A 16666-nucleotide genomic window follows, 5' to 3' on the forward strand; every position below is an offset into this window, starting at 1 on the left:
GTGATTTGCATCGTAGGCAGCAGTGTACAACCATCGGCACTGCCTCGTATTTTCATTACCCTGAAAAGAAACCCCGTAAGCAGTGGCTGCTCCTCTCCCCCTCCTCCCGGACCCTGGCAAGCATGAACCTTTCTATTGCTGTAAATTGGCCTTTTCTGGATATTTCGTATAAATGCAGTCATATGATATGTGGCTTTGGGTCTGGCTCCTGTCACTTGGGGACTTTCCAAGGTGTGTCCATGTTGTAGCATGCATCAGTACTTCTTTCCTTGGTTTTACAGAGTACCGTTTCATTGAATGAATAGACCACATTTATCCTTTCATCGTTGATGGATATTTAGGTTGTTTCCACTTTTTGGAGAGTATGAACAATACTGCTATGAATAATGTGTATGTGTTCAGGCATATTTTTTTCCTTTTCCTTGGGTATATGCCTGGGAGTGGAAGTGCTGGGTCATATGGTAACTTTGCTCATACTTTTAAGGAACTGTCATGTTGTTTTTCACAGCAGGTGTGCCATTTTACATTGTCACCAACAGAGTGTGAGGGTTGCCATTTCTACACATTTTTACCAACACTCACTGGCTATCTTTTGACTATAGACATTCTAGCAGATGTGTAATGATAAAGTTAATGATAAGTATCTTTTCATACGCTTACTGGTCATATAATGTCTTTGGAGAAATGTATTTCAAATCCTTTGCCCATTTTCCATATTGGATTATTTGCCCATTGTTGAATTGTAAGTTCTTTCTATATTCTGGATATGAACTACATATTAGACATAGGACTTCCAAATTTCTTCTTCCATTTTGTGAACTATTTTTTACTTGTGCAGAGTATAGAAGGAAAGAAACACATCCCATGTCAGCATGACCAGGACTCTTTGACCTAAGATGAATGACAGCATGATGAGTATCCAGGAGTATAGGTTGACCTACCTAATCCCAACCTGGGAGCCCTGGTGGAGCTCTTCACTGTTTTCTGAGGGGCCCTTGGTATCACCCACAATGACATCTTTAGGGATTCTTGTTGCCTGATGTCATAAGTTTTTGTGACTTAAAGCCTCATACCAAGGAGCAACACTTGGGGCTTATTTAATCCGGCCACTACCCACACAAGGAAACCTGCCCAAGAGGGAAATATAAAGTTCTACAGCTATGGCTGTTACACCCTGACTGTTCGCCCTGGTCCACTGGGGCCCTCTCAGCCAGGCACAGTCCTCTGCAAAATGTTCCCACGGGTTGATCCAGTGTGAGGCTCCAGACGGGAGCTCAGCCAACTAGAACATCACCCCAAGCTGCTGTTCACTGTGCCAGGCAAAGCAGCTCTGCCCTCACTGAAGCCTGAGGAGCTCATTGTAGGAGGCAATCTTCCAGACTGGGTCTGACCAATGCTTGTCTAACCCGGAAGCTGTCATAGGCCCTGAGCTTTTCCCACACACCCACCTGTGACTCTGAGGCCAGGAGGGCACCTGTTCCCCAGCAGGCCAGAGCATACCAGGTGAAGGAGGCTTTTATTCAAGAGAATACTGAAGTTGAGGATGCTCAGCCAGGCCGCCTAGCAGAAGAGCTGGAATCCAGGGCAGGCGAGGCTAGGGAGAATTCCATCCCTGTGGTTGCTGAGACTCATTGAGCACAGCTGGGACCTTGTCATAGACACAGGAGGGGGCTCTTCTCCTGCCACTCTGTGGAAAAGAATGTAGGAGCAGCCAGGCACGGGAGTGGATTAAAGGATAACTCAGCTATTTATTGACAGAGCTACTGTGAGGGGAGGAGAGGACATGTCCCCCTGATGAGGGCAAAGACGGCAAGAAGGATCCCCACTGTGGAGGCAGATGGCAATCGGGGCTGGTTGTTCTCTAGAAGTCTTCTAGGACTAGAAGAATGTTCCATGGCAAACATTTTGTAAATATTTGAGAGATTTTTTTTTAACATCTGATCAGGGGTAGAGTAATGATGATGGTCCAAAGAAGCTGTATATCCTGTGGACACTGAAGAATTGCCACCTCAAAGCCAAGAGTGTCCTCCTCAGTCAACACTGGTAGAGAGAAAAGGTTCAAATGGTCAGGAGTCTGACCATTTGATGGTCAGTAAGAAAACTTTTTAAATGAATAAGCAATTAGGTATAAAGATTCCATGCAGGTGGGTGCTGGGGAGTCTGAGACCCTGGCCTAAGGAGGCTGGAGGCTAGAGACCAGCAGAGGAGCCACTTATGTGTGAATAGGTCTGTGTAACAGAAGGCAGAAAGCCCTAGGACCCATAGTAGCTCACGAAGAGCTCGTGTGCTGTGATTTCATCTGTGCAGGCCTGGGTTCTGAATGGCATCTCCCCATTTTCATACTATTACAGTGAAACTATACCCAGAGGTCCCCACCTAATCAGAAAGTCCCATTGAGTTCTATTTTTGAAGACTCAGAATCTTTTTAGCTTTGCTTTGAAGGTTTTCCTATGAGGTGAGGGTTCTCTCTCTGGGAGCACGTATTTGATTCTGGGTCCTGTGAAGAATGACACTTTTACAAGCCTTAGGCCCCGATACAGTGGAGGCGTGCCCCTTTGGATGCCTCCAGAGGGAACATCCACCCAAAACAATACTCGGTGGACAGTTGGGCGTGCTCTCATCAGCTTTACCCACACACCTTGTCCTTGGTATGGGTTTTTCTCAACATGTTTGCAAGAAGAGGAGAGGGATCACACAGGAAGCATGAGCAGTTGAGATCTTTGGAAGCTTTGCAGCTTTCCATCACTCCATGTAATGAACTCATTGGCTGCTAGTGAGATGTTTTTGTCAGGCAGGTACCTTTGTCTTGCAGGTAAGGGAAGTAAGGTATTCCGGGCCAGGACTGCAATCATGCTGCTGGCCAAGGTCAGAGTCAGACTTCTATTCTTGAAGCTCATTCCAAACTGGCCCTGATGTCTTTGAAGTCACATCTCCCCACACTCATGATTTCCTTGAATTATGGATCTGTCAGCACTAAGACTTTCAAATTAGAAACATTTAAGGGTTTTGGCCCAGCTAAATGCTGCCTTAATTATTTCCCCAGCAAAACTGCAAGCTCATAGGGAGAGAAAAGTGAGTACACAAATAACCCTGATGCAGAATGTGGGAAGTGCCCTCTGAAAGTCATGAGAAAGTGCCCAGCAGCTGTGAAGGGAGAACCCACATGGTGGCGCGAACCTGTAATCCCAGCAACTCTAGAGGCTGAGGCAGGAGAATGGCAAGTTCAAAGCCAACCTCAGCAACTTGGATCCTAAGCAACTTGGTGAGACCCTGTCTCAAAATAAAAAGGGTTGGGGATGTGGCTCCATCATTAAAATCCCCAAGTTCAATCCTTAGTACAAAAATAAAAAGTGGTAAGCCCCTGACCAGTGAAGACTGCATAAGTGAGTCGAATGTTGACTGGTGGTCATGGGCAGCAAGGAGAACTAGATTTGTGAAGCCCTTTCTCTTGTGCATTATTCTTTCTCACCCAAATCCATCTTTCCCTGTGTGGAAGTATCAGAATGGTCTACATCTAAAACTGGGAGGGAGTCTGGGGAAGAGATTAGGGAAACAGTAGCATTTGCATGATTAAAAGACAAAATACACATACGTTAGCAACTTGTCAATGCTGGCTGTCTGGTTCACAGTCCTCTGGAGTGAATCATCCAAGAATCAGAACTTGGGAGTTTTCTTGACACTTATGCATGATTGAAATAATTGAAGCAGCATTTATCTGGTTAATAATCTTCAATGTGTCCAATAATAAAAGTGCCTGTTGGAGATGGCCAGTGACTCAGTCCCTCCACAACTGGAAGGTGAGGAAGTTTCTGCTCAGTGAATGGAGGAGCATTTTCCTGGCCATAAGCAGAGGCCAGGAGCTCTAAGTGCCCTCTGCCCTCCCTTCTGAAGGTAGTCTGCACGGACAGTGAGCAGGCCTTGGAAAGACCCAGGAGCTCTAAGCAGATTGCTTCCCTCATTCCTAGTGTGCTACATTTGTGACAGAACCAGTTGAAAGCTAAGGGGCATAGAGACAAAGTAGGACTGCCAAGGTTGGCCCAGGGCAATGGGATTTCCTTTTGGGGTTGTGAAAATGTTCTGGAATTCAATTCTGGGGATGGTTGCACAACTCTGCAAATGTATTAAAAATTACTGAATTGGACACGTTAAAAGGCCAAATTTTATGGTAAGTGCTAGCTCACAAAAGCTTTTATTAAAAGAAGCAATCTCTAACCATGCTACATAGGAGAAAAAAGCTTAGAAAGATGAGGAAAAATGTTATTTTCTACTCGCCCCTTCTCGGAGACCCACGGCTATGTTAGCAATCTTCTACCAAACCAAGGAAGGTAACCATGATGGAGGAAGGTGGAGGGGAAAGAGCAGGGAGCTCAGCCTCCATTTTCCTTTGCGGCCCAGGCTGTCATGAGATCCTGGAGTTGAAGCAGAAGAGTTCTCAGGGGTCCTGACACTAAGCAGCACATTTCTCTAGAGTCTCCAAAGGACTCCCTTTAAAGGCCAAGAACCCCAGGGAAAGGGATACAACCTGCTGACATTCTAGTGACATCTTAGTGTTAATGAACCAACCTGAGCTGTGCTGGTCCCCTAGCAAGGCCCCAGTGATGGAATCGCACAACACCTGTTGACTCCCAGAGGAGGTGCACACAGCAAGTGCCCCTGGACACCGGGCATGTCAGTCCTCTTGATGCCTCTGAAGATGAGAGCCAGGGCTGGCTGCACCTCCAGGGGACAAGGATGTAGCAAAGGGTGGGGGTGCACTGTATTGACTTTTGGAGGGACATAGACAAACTGTCCTTCCAGGCAAGAGTGGGTTGACTCGGTGTGCAGTTACAAGCTTGCAAGCATCTCTGAAAATGGTTATGGAATTGAGCTGGGGGCATGCTGCGATCCCTGGCTGTTCTCATGAGCAAGTCGGCCCTGCTAAGGGAATAGTGAGGACTGCATTCATTAATATAGAAATCAGAGGCAGAAGGACAAACTTAAAGTCCTCTTAAAGACACTCTGCCAGAACACACAACACTGCTTCCTTGCATAAATAGTGGATTATAAGTCTCTCCAGTTGTGTGGCGTGCTGGGTGCTATCTTTATAGGGCACTATAGTAAGGAGAAAAAAGGAATTGTGAGCAAAATCAACTGGGGAGAAAAATGTCTCCTCCTCAACTTGATCAAATATGAATAAATTTATCCCTAGGGATTAGGACATGCGTGCTTGTTATTTGCTAGTGTATACTTTTCTGTATTAAAAAATGTTTATAATGAACAGCGTCCATTCTATAAGAAGAAAGCCAATGTTCTAAAAGCAAAGCTGTGACCATGTGCCTCTGATAGCAGTTGCAGGGAAGGGAATTCCACGTGCTTTGGTGGAGACCCTGCTTGTACCTAACCAGACGCATTCTTAACCCCTAGTGCTCCAGCCCTAACTCCAAGAATCACAACACTGAAATCCTCAAAGGGCTGTAGGTGGACCAAACTCTCCTGGGACTGGTTTTTGCTCCCATGATAATGATTTTGACCTTATGAGATGGCATCTGAGATCACACATGACCCCTATGTGGCCCAGAGGCAAGGACTTGTCACCTGACACACCTTTGCTCGCTCTCCAGGTGGACCTACCATGACTTCTTCAATCGGTACCGAGTGCTGGTGAAGAAGAGGGAGCTTGCCAACACCGACAAGAAGGCCATCTGCAGGTCTGTCCTGGAGAGCCTCGTCAAGGTGAGCTGGGCTCCAGGGAGAGTATGACCAGGAGACCCTGAGAAGAGAGGGTGGGGGTTACCTGCTGCTTTTTCCTTCATCCTCCTTGGAACTCCTGTTGGAGATGTTTAGTGGATTTTCCTACATGGAGAAAAAAACGGCCTCTTCACCCATAGAGAGGATCTGCTAGGCTTTTCATGTCTCGGTACACAGGAAAATGTAGTTGGTGGTACAGCTCACTGGAGGCACAAGGAGACTCCCCCTGGCTGCCGTCTCTGGCTCCTCCATAGCTGGGCTCATGTACACCTGGTGGGGTCTCAGATCTGGAGCCCAGGTCAGCAGAGGGAAAAAGCTGTTTTAATTTGTCATTGCATAGCCCGCCTCAGATCGTCCTCAGATACTTGTTTCAGATAAAGTAAAGGAATTTGTGTGTGTGTGTGTGTTTTTTTTTTTTAAATAACCTGAAATCACACCTGACAGTTGAGACGGGAGAACTATGAAAGAGAATTAATAGAGGAAAATTGTTAAACATTTCAATAGTTCAAGAAAATTCAGAAACACTAGAAGAGTGTGATAATGTTTTGTTAAAGTGTTAAATCATGTCAAGAATCTTCCTTTTAAAAAGGTGGTAAAATAATTACCTCAAAAATTTTAAAAATGTCAAGTATTTTGCTAGAAAATCTACTCACACGGGATGGTTTATCGTCATATGATTAGGAGTTAAGTTTGTGTTTTATTTCATAAATATATTCATCTTAACATCATTTTAGCTACTCAAGTTTGTAGCTTTGGACAGACAGTGCAGAATACCGTACTAAATGAATATGGTTTTAAGCACCATTTTAAAAAGATAGAGCCCAAATACCATTCACCTTTGCCACCCCCACCCTTTAAAAAACAAAGATAACAGCCTGGTTAATTGAGGGTTGTTTAGTCAGATTCTGGTTAGCTGAAGTTTTGGCTGTGTTTCATTTGTCAGTGTCTATTTGAACATCTCTTTTCTCATGGGTGAGATCAATCTGTTCAGGTCGGCTGACCTTGGTTAACATGGTAGGAGTCTTCCTCCTCACTGGTACCAGAGCTGGCCTCTCAGTGTGCAGTCCAGGACTGCCAAGGATTCCTCTACCATGTGGCTGCCTTCTCTTCCCCAGGTCATAGCTGCCTTCTCTCCCTCTTTCCTGGATTTCTCCAAGGTTATTAGCAGAACCTCTTATTCCTAAAGGGACACACACCTATACCATGCTCCCCTCCTGCTAATGGGACTGCCTGGGGCCTGACTCCTTGATGCACTTAGACCACTGGGCCTTGCTGGGCACAGCTGCCTCTTCACAGATGAGGAGTAGCCTGCCCACTTCCTGGTGCTTAGCTTCATGGCTGACCCTGCTCTCCTGCTGTCCTGGACCCAGCACTTGCCTATAGCCCTTCATGTCACTCTTGGGGCCCATGTCCTTGCTATCCCATGTTTCGGGTGCATGCAGCCTTCCCTTCAGGGGAACTGTCTCTGCATTGACGCTCCCCCCTACTTACAAGCACTTGGTATGACACAGGGAACCCACCAAACATTTGTGGGATGAACACACAAATGGCTTGCCTAAAGGCAAATTAATGAGTACATGCTGTTTCCTCTGCCTGGAGTGCTTTTTCTATTACCTGCCTGCCCAGGTTCTCCTCCCAAACTGAGCTCTAAGATACTTCCTGGTCTGAGAAGTCCATTCCTGGCCTCAGGGGGGAGTTAGCTACTCCATGTTCTATGGGCCAGCAGTGCTTGATGCCTGTCTGGCTTTATTGCCTTTATGCCCTCATGTTGCAATTGAAGGTTTGTCTGTCATTTCCCAAGACTGCAAATGGGAAAATGGCAAGGCTCTTACTGTGGCTGTGTTCCTACCATGATTCCTGGTTGTCACAGGAAGTATGAGTTGGCGCTGGTGGCTGTGCGGGACTAACTAGATGAGCCCATCATGATTAGAATCCTGCAGTAATGGCTCATCTCGTGAGGAAGGTGCAGCTTTATCTGTGAAGCAACAGGATGGCTTGGAATGGATCACTAAGGTTGTTTTCAGCTCCCTCAGTCTGAATCTTAGATAAAAATTAACACAAGATGTTTGATCCAATAATATGCTAACAGAACAGTAAATTCTGGGGATTAGAGGCACTTGGGTGTATTAGAGATGCATGGGGAAAGAAGAGTATGAAGAACAGGCTGCTGGGTGACTGGAGCAGGTGGGATCCCCTAAATGTCCTGTTGGTGAAGGCCAAATCACCCCTTCCTATTTATTTCCAGAATAACAAATGAAGCATGCATGCTATGTTTCCTGGGATTCAGCAACCACCCCCCCCCCTTCTCTCATTCTGCTGAAACCAAGTAGCTGAGCTTGTCCCCGATTCTGACCCCTCTTGCTGAGCAGGACTCTCCCCACGCAGGGTAGCAATCAAAGCATGGCATCTGCTGCCTGGAAGCTTCCTGGCCCATCCAGCCCTGTGTCTCAGTATGAGCTACAGGCCCACTGGAGGTGTGGCCCCAAGCAGACACAGGCATGAGAACCAACCCAGGCCCCACCTCACCTGCAGCCAGGCCCATGGAGAAAACAACCAGTGATACCCCAGCTGGAACTGTGTCTCAAGCTCAGGCAATCTAAGCAATGCTGCCTTCCCAGCGTGGAACCCATTCCTGTCACCTGCATAGGGATTAGCCCATGAACGATGGCCCAGCATTCCTTCAGAGCCATTTGCCAGTGTGAAGCACATTCTTGTGTGTCCTCCACAGACTTTGGCTCAGTCCCTCATCTTGCCATGGGCTTCATGCCAGTGAGCATGTGGGATGGCAGTGGATTTGCAGAGCTTCAGGACTTCATGGATTAACTTTCTCAGTGTTCTTCTCCAGGTTTATCCACAGCCCTCCGGTCATCTTTTCTCATCCACTGGGGTGAATGCAGGGAAGGGCAACTAATTTCAACTTAATAGATATAATTAAGATAGTCGTTACATGTTCAAAAACCAGTTTTATTTGGCGATTATTTATACTCTGTAATTTGTGTACAACTGCAGCCATTTAAAGATAATCTTTAAAACATTGACCAGATAAGGCCAGTGCTTTGCTCAGAACCCCCAACACATGGCTCCCATCCCAACTTTGTACCAGACTTGCCAGGCCTTTCATGACTGGTTCCTCACATCCATCCACCTTCAGCGCCCATGCTTAGCCGTCCTGGCTCTCGTTCCTCAACATGCCTGGGTTGTTACCAGCACAGGGTGTGAGCATCTGCCCTGCTCCTTTGAAGAGTTCCTCTTTGCTACTTCTCTATGGCTGCCCACTTGAGTCCATTCAGATCTTTGCTCAAAGAGCACCTCCCGAGGGGCCTGTCTTCGGCATCATTTTTAAACACCCCCTGTTTGACTTTCTCCCTGATCCTATCACTGTCTGAAAGCAGGGAGTGGCTTGTTGGCTTCTCTGTTGCCCATGCTTCTCCAGGCAGGCATCTTTATAGCCCATCCTGGGTGACTTGCCCAGCGCCTGTTATGTAGGGTGGACCCATTGTCTGTCGAATGAGTGCTCTGTGTGTGTACACCCACATTGGAGGGCCACTTGAGATCTAGTGGGAAGAACTGGGTGGCACGGGGCAGGCTGCCACACTGCTCACTGATGACCAGCCAGCTCTTCTCCCTTCCCCATGAAGGATCCCGACAAGTTCCAGTTTGGCCGCACCAAGATCTTCTTCCGGGCAGGCCAAGTGGCCTACCTGGAGAAACTGCGGGCCGACAAGTTCCGAGCAGCCACCATCATGATCCAGAAAACCGTCCGCGGCTGGCTGCAGAAGGTGAAGTACTGCAGGTTGAAGAGGGCCACCTTAACCCTGCAGAGGTACTGCCGAGGATACCTGGCCCGCAGGTGAGCAAGCCCAGGTGTATCTGGGGCAGGGAAGAGGGCAACTGCCTCTCAGCTAGGTGACCTCTTGTCCATAATTAAAGCAGGTTCTGTGGAGCCCTGTCTGTTCCTGGGCTCTGTCCCAGTGGGAGAGCATCCCTCTAATGCCTTCTCACCTCAGGAATTTGGTCTAGTTCCCAAGTCAGGTGCCCCCCAACTGCCCCCATCCCACCAACACCAGCCCAGAACCTAGTTTTTGTACAAATCACTTCCTCTTTACCTAAACCCTACAGTAAAAATAATAAGAAAAAGAAACTTACACCTAGAATCTACCCTTTCCATCACAGTACACTTACACGTAACCTCACTCTGTGTACCAGGAACTTTTGGAATCCTTGGAGTTTGTAATTAGTCTGGGAAGGTCCTAGGAGGACATTTTATGAGTTGCTGCACTGATCCAGTACAAACAGGGTATGACTTGCCCAACCACAGTGGCTCTTTGCCAAGATGACAGTTGGGCTCCCCTGCCCAACATTTATGCCAGCCTGATACCACGCAGAGGAAACTGCTTTCACTGTTCCCTTCTGCTGTCCACTGGGGCAGGCATGGCCTCCTGTAAGCTATATCTTAGGCCCCTCCACAGACTCTCCTGGGATACCCCAGGCCTTCACAGGTGGATCCACTGCCAGCACCTTCTCTAAGAATTTTCTCTGGAGAAGTAACAGTAATTGCCCCAAAGTCTTGTGTTTGAGAGTCAAAGTTTCAAGTGGCTGCTCAGCCATCTCTGCTAGAGAGCACGTGTGCAGGAGTGTAACAGACCTGACCCGAATTCTCCCTGCAGAAAGCCTGTAATCCAGGGGCACATATCTGAGGAAAGCAAGCACAGGGAGCTGGACTAGGGAATTGTGCATTTCACCAAGTATGAGCATCTGGCCTGGATGGTTCTTCTGAGGTTGTGCTAAATGATTTCTAAGGATCTTTCTAGCATGGGACATTGTGGACCTTGGGCTGAACACTTGCTGTGAGCATGGAGCAGAATAAGATTCTTAAGGATGGGAGGCATCAACCTGGCTGTTTTATTTGGGAAATGAGATGGGGAATGCAGGGATGAAAGAAAGGAGAGATGCTCATAGGGCTTCCAGGGGAAAGGGCCTAGGGAGATGAGAAAATGGGGAGGAGAGGTGGGGGCCTGAGGAGATTCAGTCATTCAGCAGGTATTTGCTTACTGCCTGCTTTGGGGGGCCCTGAACTAGATCTAGGGGTGCAGAATGATTGAGATGTAAACCTGGGCATCCCCAAGCCTGGAGAGGCACAGGCAGCAATGTAAATGCATGGAGGATGGGGAGCACCAAGGGTGTGTTGCAGGGGACTGCCCAGGAGCTGAGAGTAGTCGGGTAAGGATCACAGAGGAGGTCAGACTCAGACCAAGGCCAATGCTGGTGGGAAGTCTTTTGGGAACCCCAAGAAGAAAGGGAACCCTACAATTCTGAGCCTATGGATTAAGTGCTGTGTTTGTGAAGGACAGTGAGAGCTGTCCCAGTAGGACCATGGTAGGGAGGAGCTTCCTTTGCAGACACCTCAGGGGCCTCGGTGCCAGCTGGCCAGCGTGCTCTCCCTGATGCTACTCACCCTCTCCCACCGACAGGCTGGCCGAGCACCTGCGAAGGACTCGGGCAGCAGTGGTGCTCCAGAAGCAGTACCGCATGCGGAGAGCCCGCCTGGCTTACCAGAGGGTGCGCAGGGCTGCCATCGTCATCCAGGCCTTTGCTCGGGCCACGTTTGTGCGCAGAATCTACCGCCAGGTAGGTGGCCACCCTGAGGGACTCAACAGCTAGAGTCCCGCCTATAGCAGCAGTGAGTGTCACCCACAGGAACATTTGTTGGCTGCTACTAACTTTTTTCTGAATCTCTCACTTCACATGTCTGCTCTTACCAAATCCTTCCTGCAAAGAGGGAAGGTGGTGTGATGGCGTTCCCCCTTGACCCCTAAGCTGCCCAGAGGAGCTCAGTCTCCTGCCTCAGGGCACCTGTGAGCCAGCGGCAGAGCCTGGTGACTGACCTAGCTTGTTCAGACTTGAACAGGGGGTGGTACTAGGCCCCAGCAGACTGAGCCCTTTCTAGATTAGAGGCCTGAGGCCTGCTGAGGTGAGGCCAGGGGAGGGCCGCTGTCACCTCCCTGCTGGGCCGTTGCTCTTTGCGTTACTCCATCGAGGCTGAAATCCTGGGTTCGGAAGCTCTCAATCAGCACATGTTGCTTCAGCCAGAAAACTGTGCAGCTGAAAGCACGATGCTAATGGGAAAGTCAAGTTGGAAGCAGGTGCCCGAGATGTTTGTTTCCTAAAAATGAATATTTGTGCTTTCTATGATCAGAGGTGTGAGGGTTTTTTTTTCCTAAATGATAAACCTAAAACACTGAATCAGTGATGACAGAACAAGCATGACCCTGTGATGGTGGATGCACCTGGTATAATGGAGTCCCAGGCCAATGGGAGAAGGTTCCGTGACTTCTGGAGTGACTGATAATGGTGTAATGATGCATCTGTGATAGGGGCAGGTGACATTTTTTAGGTAACCAGTAGGGGGCAGCACGTGCAAGGAGCAAGCACTGAGTGTCTTGCAGCTGTGACACGGGGTATGTAAACTCAATATTTTATAGGGTATTAAGGCAAGAACATTGATGCTTTGATTTTCTGAGTGGCTTTTAACTTGTTAGAAAAACTAACTCATGTGCAGTTAACTTATAAGCCAGATAACTTATAACCTTTTGGGACCTCTCACTGGACGGTACACTCTATCTTCTAGTTCCCCTGCACCAGGACGGGATCTGCATCTGTCAAATGGGGAGAGATCAATAGGCTAATCATTAAATCCCCCAAATGGTGAGGTTTTTAGACTGTGGCTCCCTAGGCAGGGAAACAGAAAGCACAATAAAGCTAAAATAAGAGTCTGACAGCTGATTCCCTTGGGTACTTGGGCTGCAGAGCCTGGCTACAATTCATTCATAAAACAGCCATCAATACCTTAGACGCTGGGAGCCTATCCCCTCAGCCTCATCATCCAGGTGGTTCCATGAGCTTCCCTTGCTTCCGTCCTGTGGTACAGACCCACAGGGGGTGTGTGCCTGCCATTCCCCTCCAGGTCCTCATGGAGCACAAGGCCACCATCATCCAGAAGCACGCCCGGGGGTGGATGGCACGCAGGCATTTCCAGCGGCTGCGGGCTGCAGCCATCGTCATCCAGTGTGCCTTCCGGAGGCTCAAGGCCAAGCAGGAACTGAAGGCCCTCAAGATCGAGGCCCGCTCAGCAGAGCACCTGAAACGCCTCAATGTGGGCATGGAGAACAAGGTGGTCCAGCTGCAGCGGAAGATCGATGACCAGGTCAGTGTGAGGAGCTCCCTTCTCCGTTGTCAGGATGGGTGGGGCACCAAGGGTATATTTGAGAGAGACCCGTAGCTTCCTCGGGAAATGACATGTGCCAGAGACTTGAGGAAGCCTAGAAGTCCTCGAGGTATCTCCCCACCAGTAAGAACAGTTCCTGACCATGGCAGGCAGAACAATGGCCTCCCAAAGACGCACACATCTAAACCCCTGGGATCTGTGAATGTTGCTTCACAGAGCAAAAGAGCTGCTCAGATGTGAATGACCTAAGGATCTTGCAATAGGGAAATTATTCTAGATTTTCCCGGTGGGCTGATGTGAGCACAAGGGTCCTCAGAGAGGAGGAAGGATGGGTGGTGAGACTGAGGGGAGGAAATATGGAGAAGGGGCAATGGAGGCCGGGAGCCAAGGAAAGCAGGTAGTCTCTAGGAACTGGCAATGCTGCAAGCAGGATTCTGCCCTGGAGTCCTCCCAACTCCAGAAATAACCACTGCTTTCAGGAGGTTTTAGCTTCTTTGCTTAAGGAAAGCTTAAGCCACTTTCCCACATCAGCTGAACAAACAAGGAATTGTTAGCCTGCAGGAAGGGTGCTGGGCGTGGTACTAAGAGGGATTCAAGGCAAACACAGGACATGCTCCTGGGGGGCAGATACACCTGGGCGAAATCCAGGTTGGAATGAGGCTTGCACACGCACACACCCACTCTCCGGTGGCCCAAGTGGTCTGTCCTCCTTTCCCTCTAACTCCTTGATTCAGGTGGACAAGGGATAACTTTGGCACAAGTGGAATGCTGTGCTATGGGAAAGAATCTTCCTGCATTAGGACCCATGGCATGGCTCCCCATCATGACTTGCTGGGTACCACTTGTGCCGGTCTGTGATGCGTGCTCTGTATTCACTCATTGAATCCTCACTTCACTTGAGGTCATTTCACAGGTGGGGAAATTGCAGATCAGGCCACAGAATTAGGAGGTATTACAACCTAGGTTCTGCTCACAGCCATGATGAGGGCAATGCTAGTTTTTTTTTTTAACTGCAAACACTGTCATCGGTTCTTTCCTCCTATAGTCATTGCTGAGTATGGAAAAGAGGCTCACCATCACCTGGCTCCTGCAGGGTGTCAAGGTGACCCCAGGCCCAGGCTCTTGTAGCACCCTGGAGGGTTTCACTACTGCTGAGAGAGGAAAAGGACATAGTGTGATGCTGTAGGGGTCTGAAGAAAGAAACTAAGTTGGGGCCACCAGCCATGGCCTTGGAGGTGACTTGGTTTTACTGCACCTATCGTATACTGGACACTTCTAAAACTTATTATGACCCCAATAACAGGAATATAAGTAAGCCATTTTATTCCTAAACCAGCTGTCCCAATGCAGTGCCTAGATGACAGTGCTGTGTTTCAGGTTTCTGAGAAGAGGTGTTACCCCAGGGCTGTGCTTTTCTGTGTTTAGGTTCTCCAAGGTACCTGTTCCACTTGGCTCCTTAGTAAGGAATCAAGGCAGAAGGCCCAGGTATAGGATGGGCTACATTTGATCCCTGCCCCTGGTCAGCCTGCAGCAATTGGCCAGGTGAGGGAAGAAGTCCCACCTGCTCAGAGGAGAGGGTCTGGTCTCTGGCCCTGGCCATGTGGATTAAACAAGTGCAAAGAACACCAGGCTTTTGGTTTTGCTTGATAATGAAAGGGTTGTTGATGACTGGCCAGAAAAGGCATGGTGTAGTCCCGGTTTGCCCAGCTGACCTTCTGGGCAAAGTACACTTAGAGGGACGTGGAGGCTTTGACGCTGCCTCTGCCAGGATCCCTGTGTGCTTGCTGGCCACTCTGACCCTCAGGTTCCAGATAGGGCTGTACACTGACCTTGCTGATTGCTGAAGTCAACTTCAAAGGATAAAAATAAATCTAAATTTTACAATCCATGTGTTTGAACATCAAAGAGAAGCAAATTTAAAAGGCCTTTTTTAAATTTTTTTAAGCTTTTTGGCTTAAGTTTCCTGCTAACAAACATCTGTGAATACTGACAAGCATTAGTCACCTGGGCAGGGTGCCCTGCATGCCACAGGTGGTCACAAGGGGCGATGAGATCTTGCTTTCTCATGTGTCTACCCATATTGCCTACGTGCTGGGCACTGTTTTCACATACTAACTTAGTGAATCCTCACCACAATCCTAGGAGATCAATGTTAATATATTTATTTCAAAGATGAGGACATTGAGGCACAGAGAATGTAAGTAACATACAGCTAGTAAGTAGCCTGTGTGGCATTGACACTGATAGGCTGCTTTCAGGGCATGGTCTGCCACCTCTGACCAAATTGCTAGATCTCTCACACTGCGAGACACTAACCTTGGTTTGGGTTCATGCTCATATGATAGCATTGTCCTTAAGACTGGCAGATATTTACAGTGTGTGCTGTGGGGTCAGGGGATGACCCAGAGTCCAGGGTGCCTGCCACCCTGCTGTGAGAGAAGGCATCAGCATCCTCTTCACTGCCAGCTCTCTAGAGCTGCTGGTTTTATTAGCAGGTGAGGCCAACTGTTCAGCAATCTATGAGTTGCTTTTCTTGTGATTCTTGGAAAAGATTCGGGCAGCTTCTCTCTTGACACATAGGCAAGGTTCGAAGCTGGAAGGAAGTCATGCATGTGTCAGGGAAGACAAAGGCAAAGGTGTCCCAAGGTACTGGTCAGAGTAGCATGAGGAAGAGGACCAAGGCCCAGGTCAATGGAGACAGTCCTGTAACAAGTACCCCGACCCCTGCCATGAGTCGGCAAGGGCAGAGACTGAAAGAGAAAAACCAGGCTAAGGTGGCATCCCAGATGCCTGTCCTAAGACTACACCCCAACTGGAGAGGGAAGACAGATTCAGCACCAAGTTCCCAAACAAGTGACATAGAGTCCTTTGAGAGTCCCTGAAAGAGAAGAAGAGGGTTAGGAGAATTTGAGCTGTCCGTGGTGCTGAGACATTCTCCCATGGTTTTCATAGTAGCCTTCGGCAATAAATAGTGACATTTCCTGGGACCGTTTATTACAGTGCCCCTGGTATAGGTCTCATGTGATATTATTCAGCCAAAATGAGGGAGCCCATGAACTTTGCCAAAAGCCTGGCTTTATATCGGCACATATGAAGAGTAACTTGGTCAGTTGAACTTACAATTTTTAAATGGGATCAAGTTTCTTATACACTTATAAATATAAGGTGGTATTAAATCCATTTTACATGGGGGAAAAAATACTAATCTATAGATCGTCAGCCTTTGAATCAGTCTGATTTCATTATACTTAATAGGTATTCAGTTACTGTGTGCATGTTATAAGTTACAGCTTTATGATCTTTGCGTCAGAAGTAGGGGGCAATGTTAGTAATCCATACCAAATAGGACTTGTTGTGAAGCTTGAATGAGTTATATATGTGAGCATAGTGCAATGTGTAGCCTGAAGCAAGCACCCACCACTGATAGCCGTTGTGTGGGGGACATGCTGCTTTTCACTGAGCAGACTGTCTTACAGTAATCTGCTTACTCCCCCTGCCAACCCAAGTCTATGAGCATTTATTGGGAATCACTCTGTACAGTTCTGGTTGTACACAGAACAAGGGGCCTGGTTTTAAGACAAGTAGGGCTGAAATTCAGTTGCTGTTCTTTACCTGACCATGAGCCTGTCCTGGAAGTAGCATCCTTTGTTCCAAGCTGTGTACCTCTGGGGCTGTGCCCACCCACAGGGGAAACTGTCTCCCCCCCCCCCCCCA

General features: G+C 48.2%; 1 protein-coding gene across 6 annotated transcripts in view; it reads left to right on the top strand.

The window, feature by feature from the left end:
• Myo5b (myosin VB) overlaps positions 1–16666 on the top strand; it is a 302556-nt gene that overhangs the window by 225029 nt on the left and 60861 nt on the right. For all 6 annotated transcript variants that reach the window (XM_048806229.1, XM_048806230.1, XM_015482386.2 and 3 more), the window contains 4 exons: positions 5601–5712; positions 9366–9577; positions 11199–11355; positions 12692–12931. In XM_048806229.1, the coding sequence (XP_048662186.1) occupies positions 5601–5712; positions 9366–9577; positions 11199–11355; positions 12692–12931 (721 nt within the window). The remainder of the gene's footprint in view (positions 1–5600; positions 5713–9365; positions 9578–11198; positions 11356–12691; positions 12932–16666) is intronic.

Source organism: Marmota marmota, unplaced genomic scaffold (assembly GCF_001458135.2).
Source record: "Marmota marmota marmota unplaced genomic scaffold, marMar, whole genome shotgun sequence".
NCBI classification, from domain to species: Eukaryota; Metazoa; Chordata; class Mammalia; order Rodentia; family Sciuridae; genus Marmota; species Marmota marmota.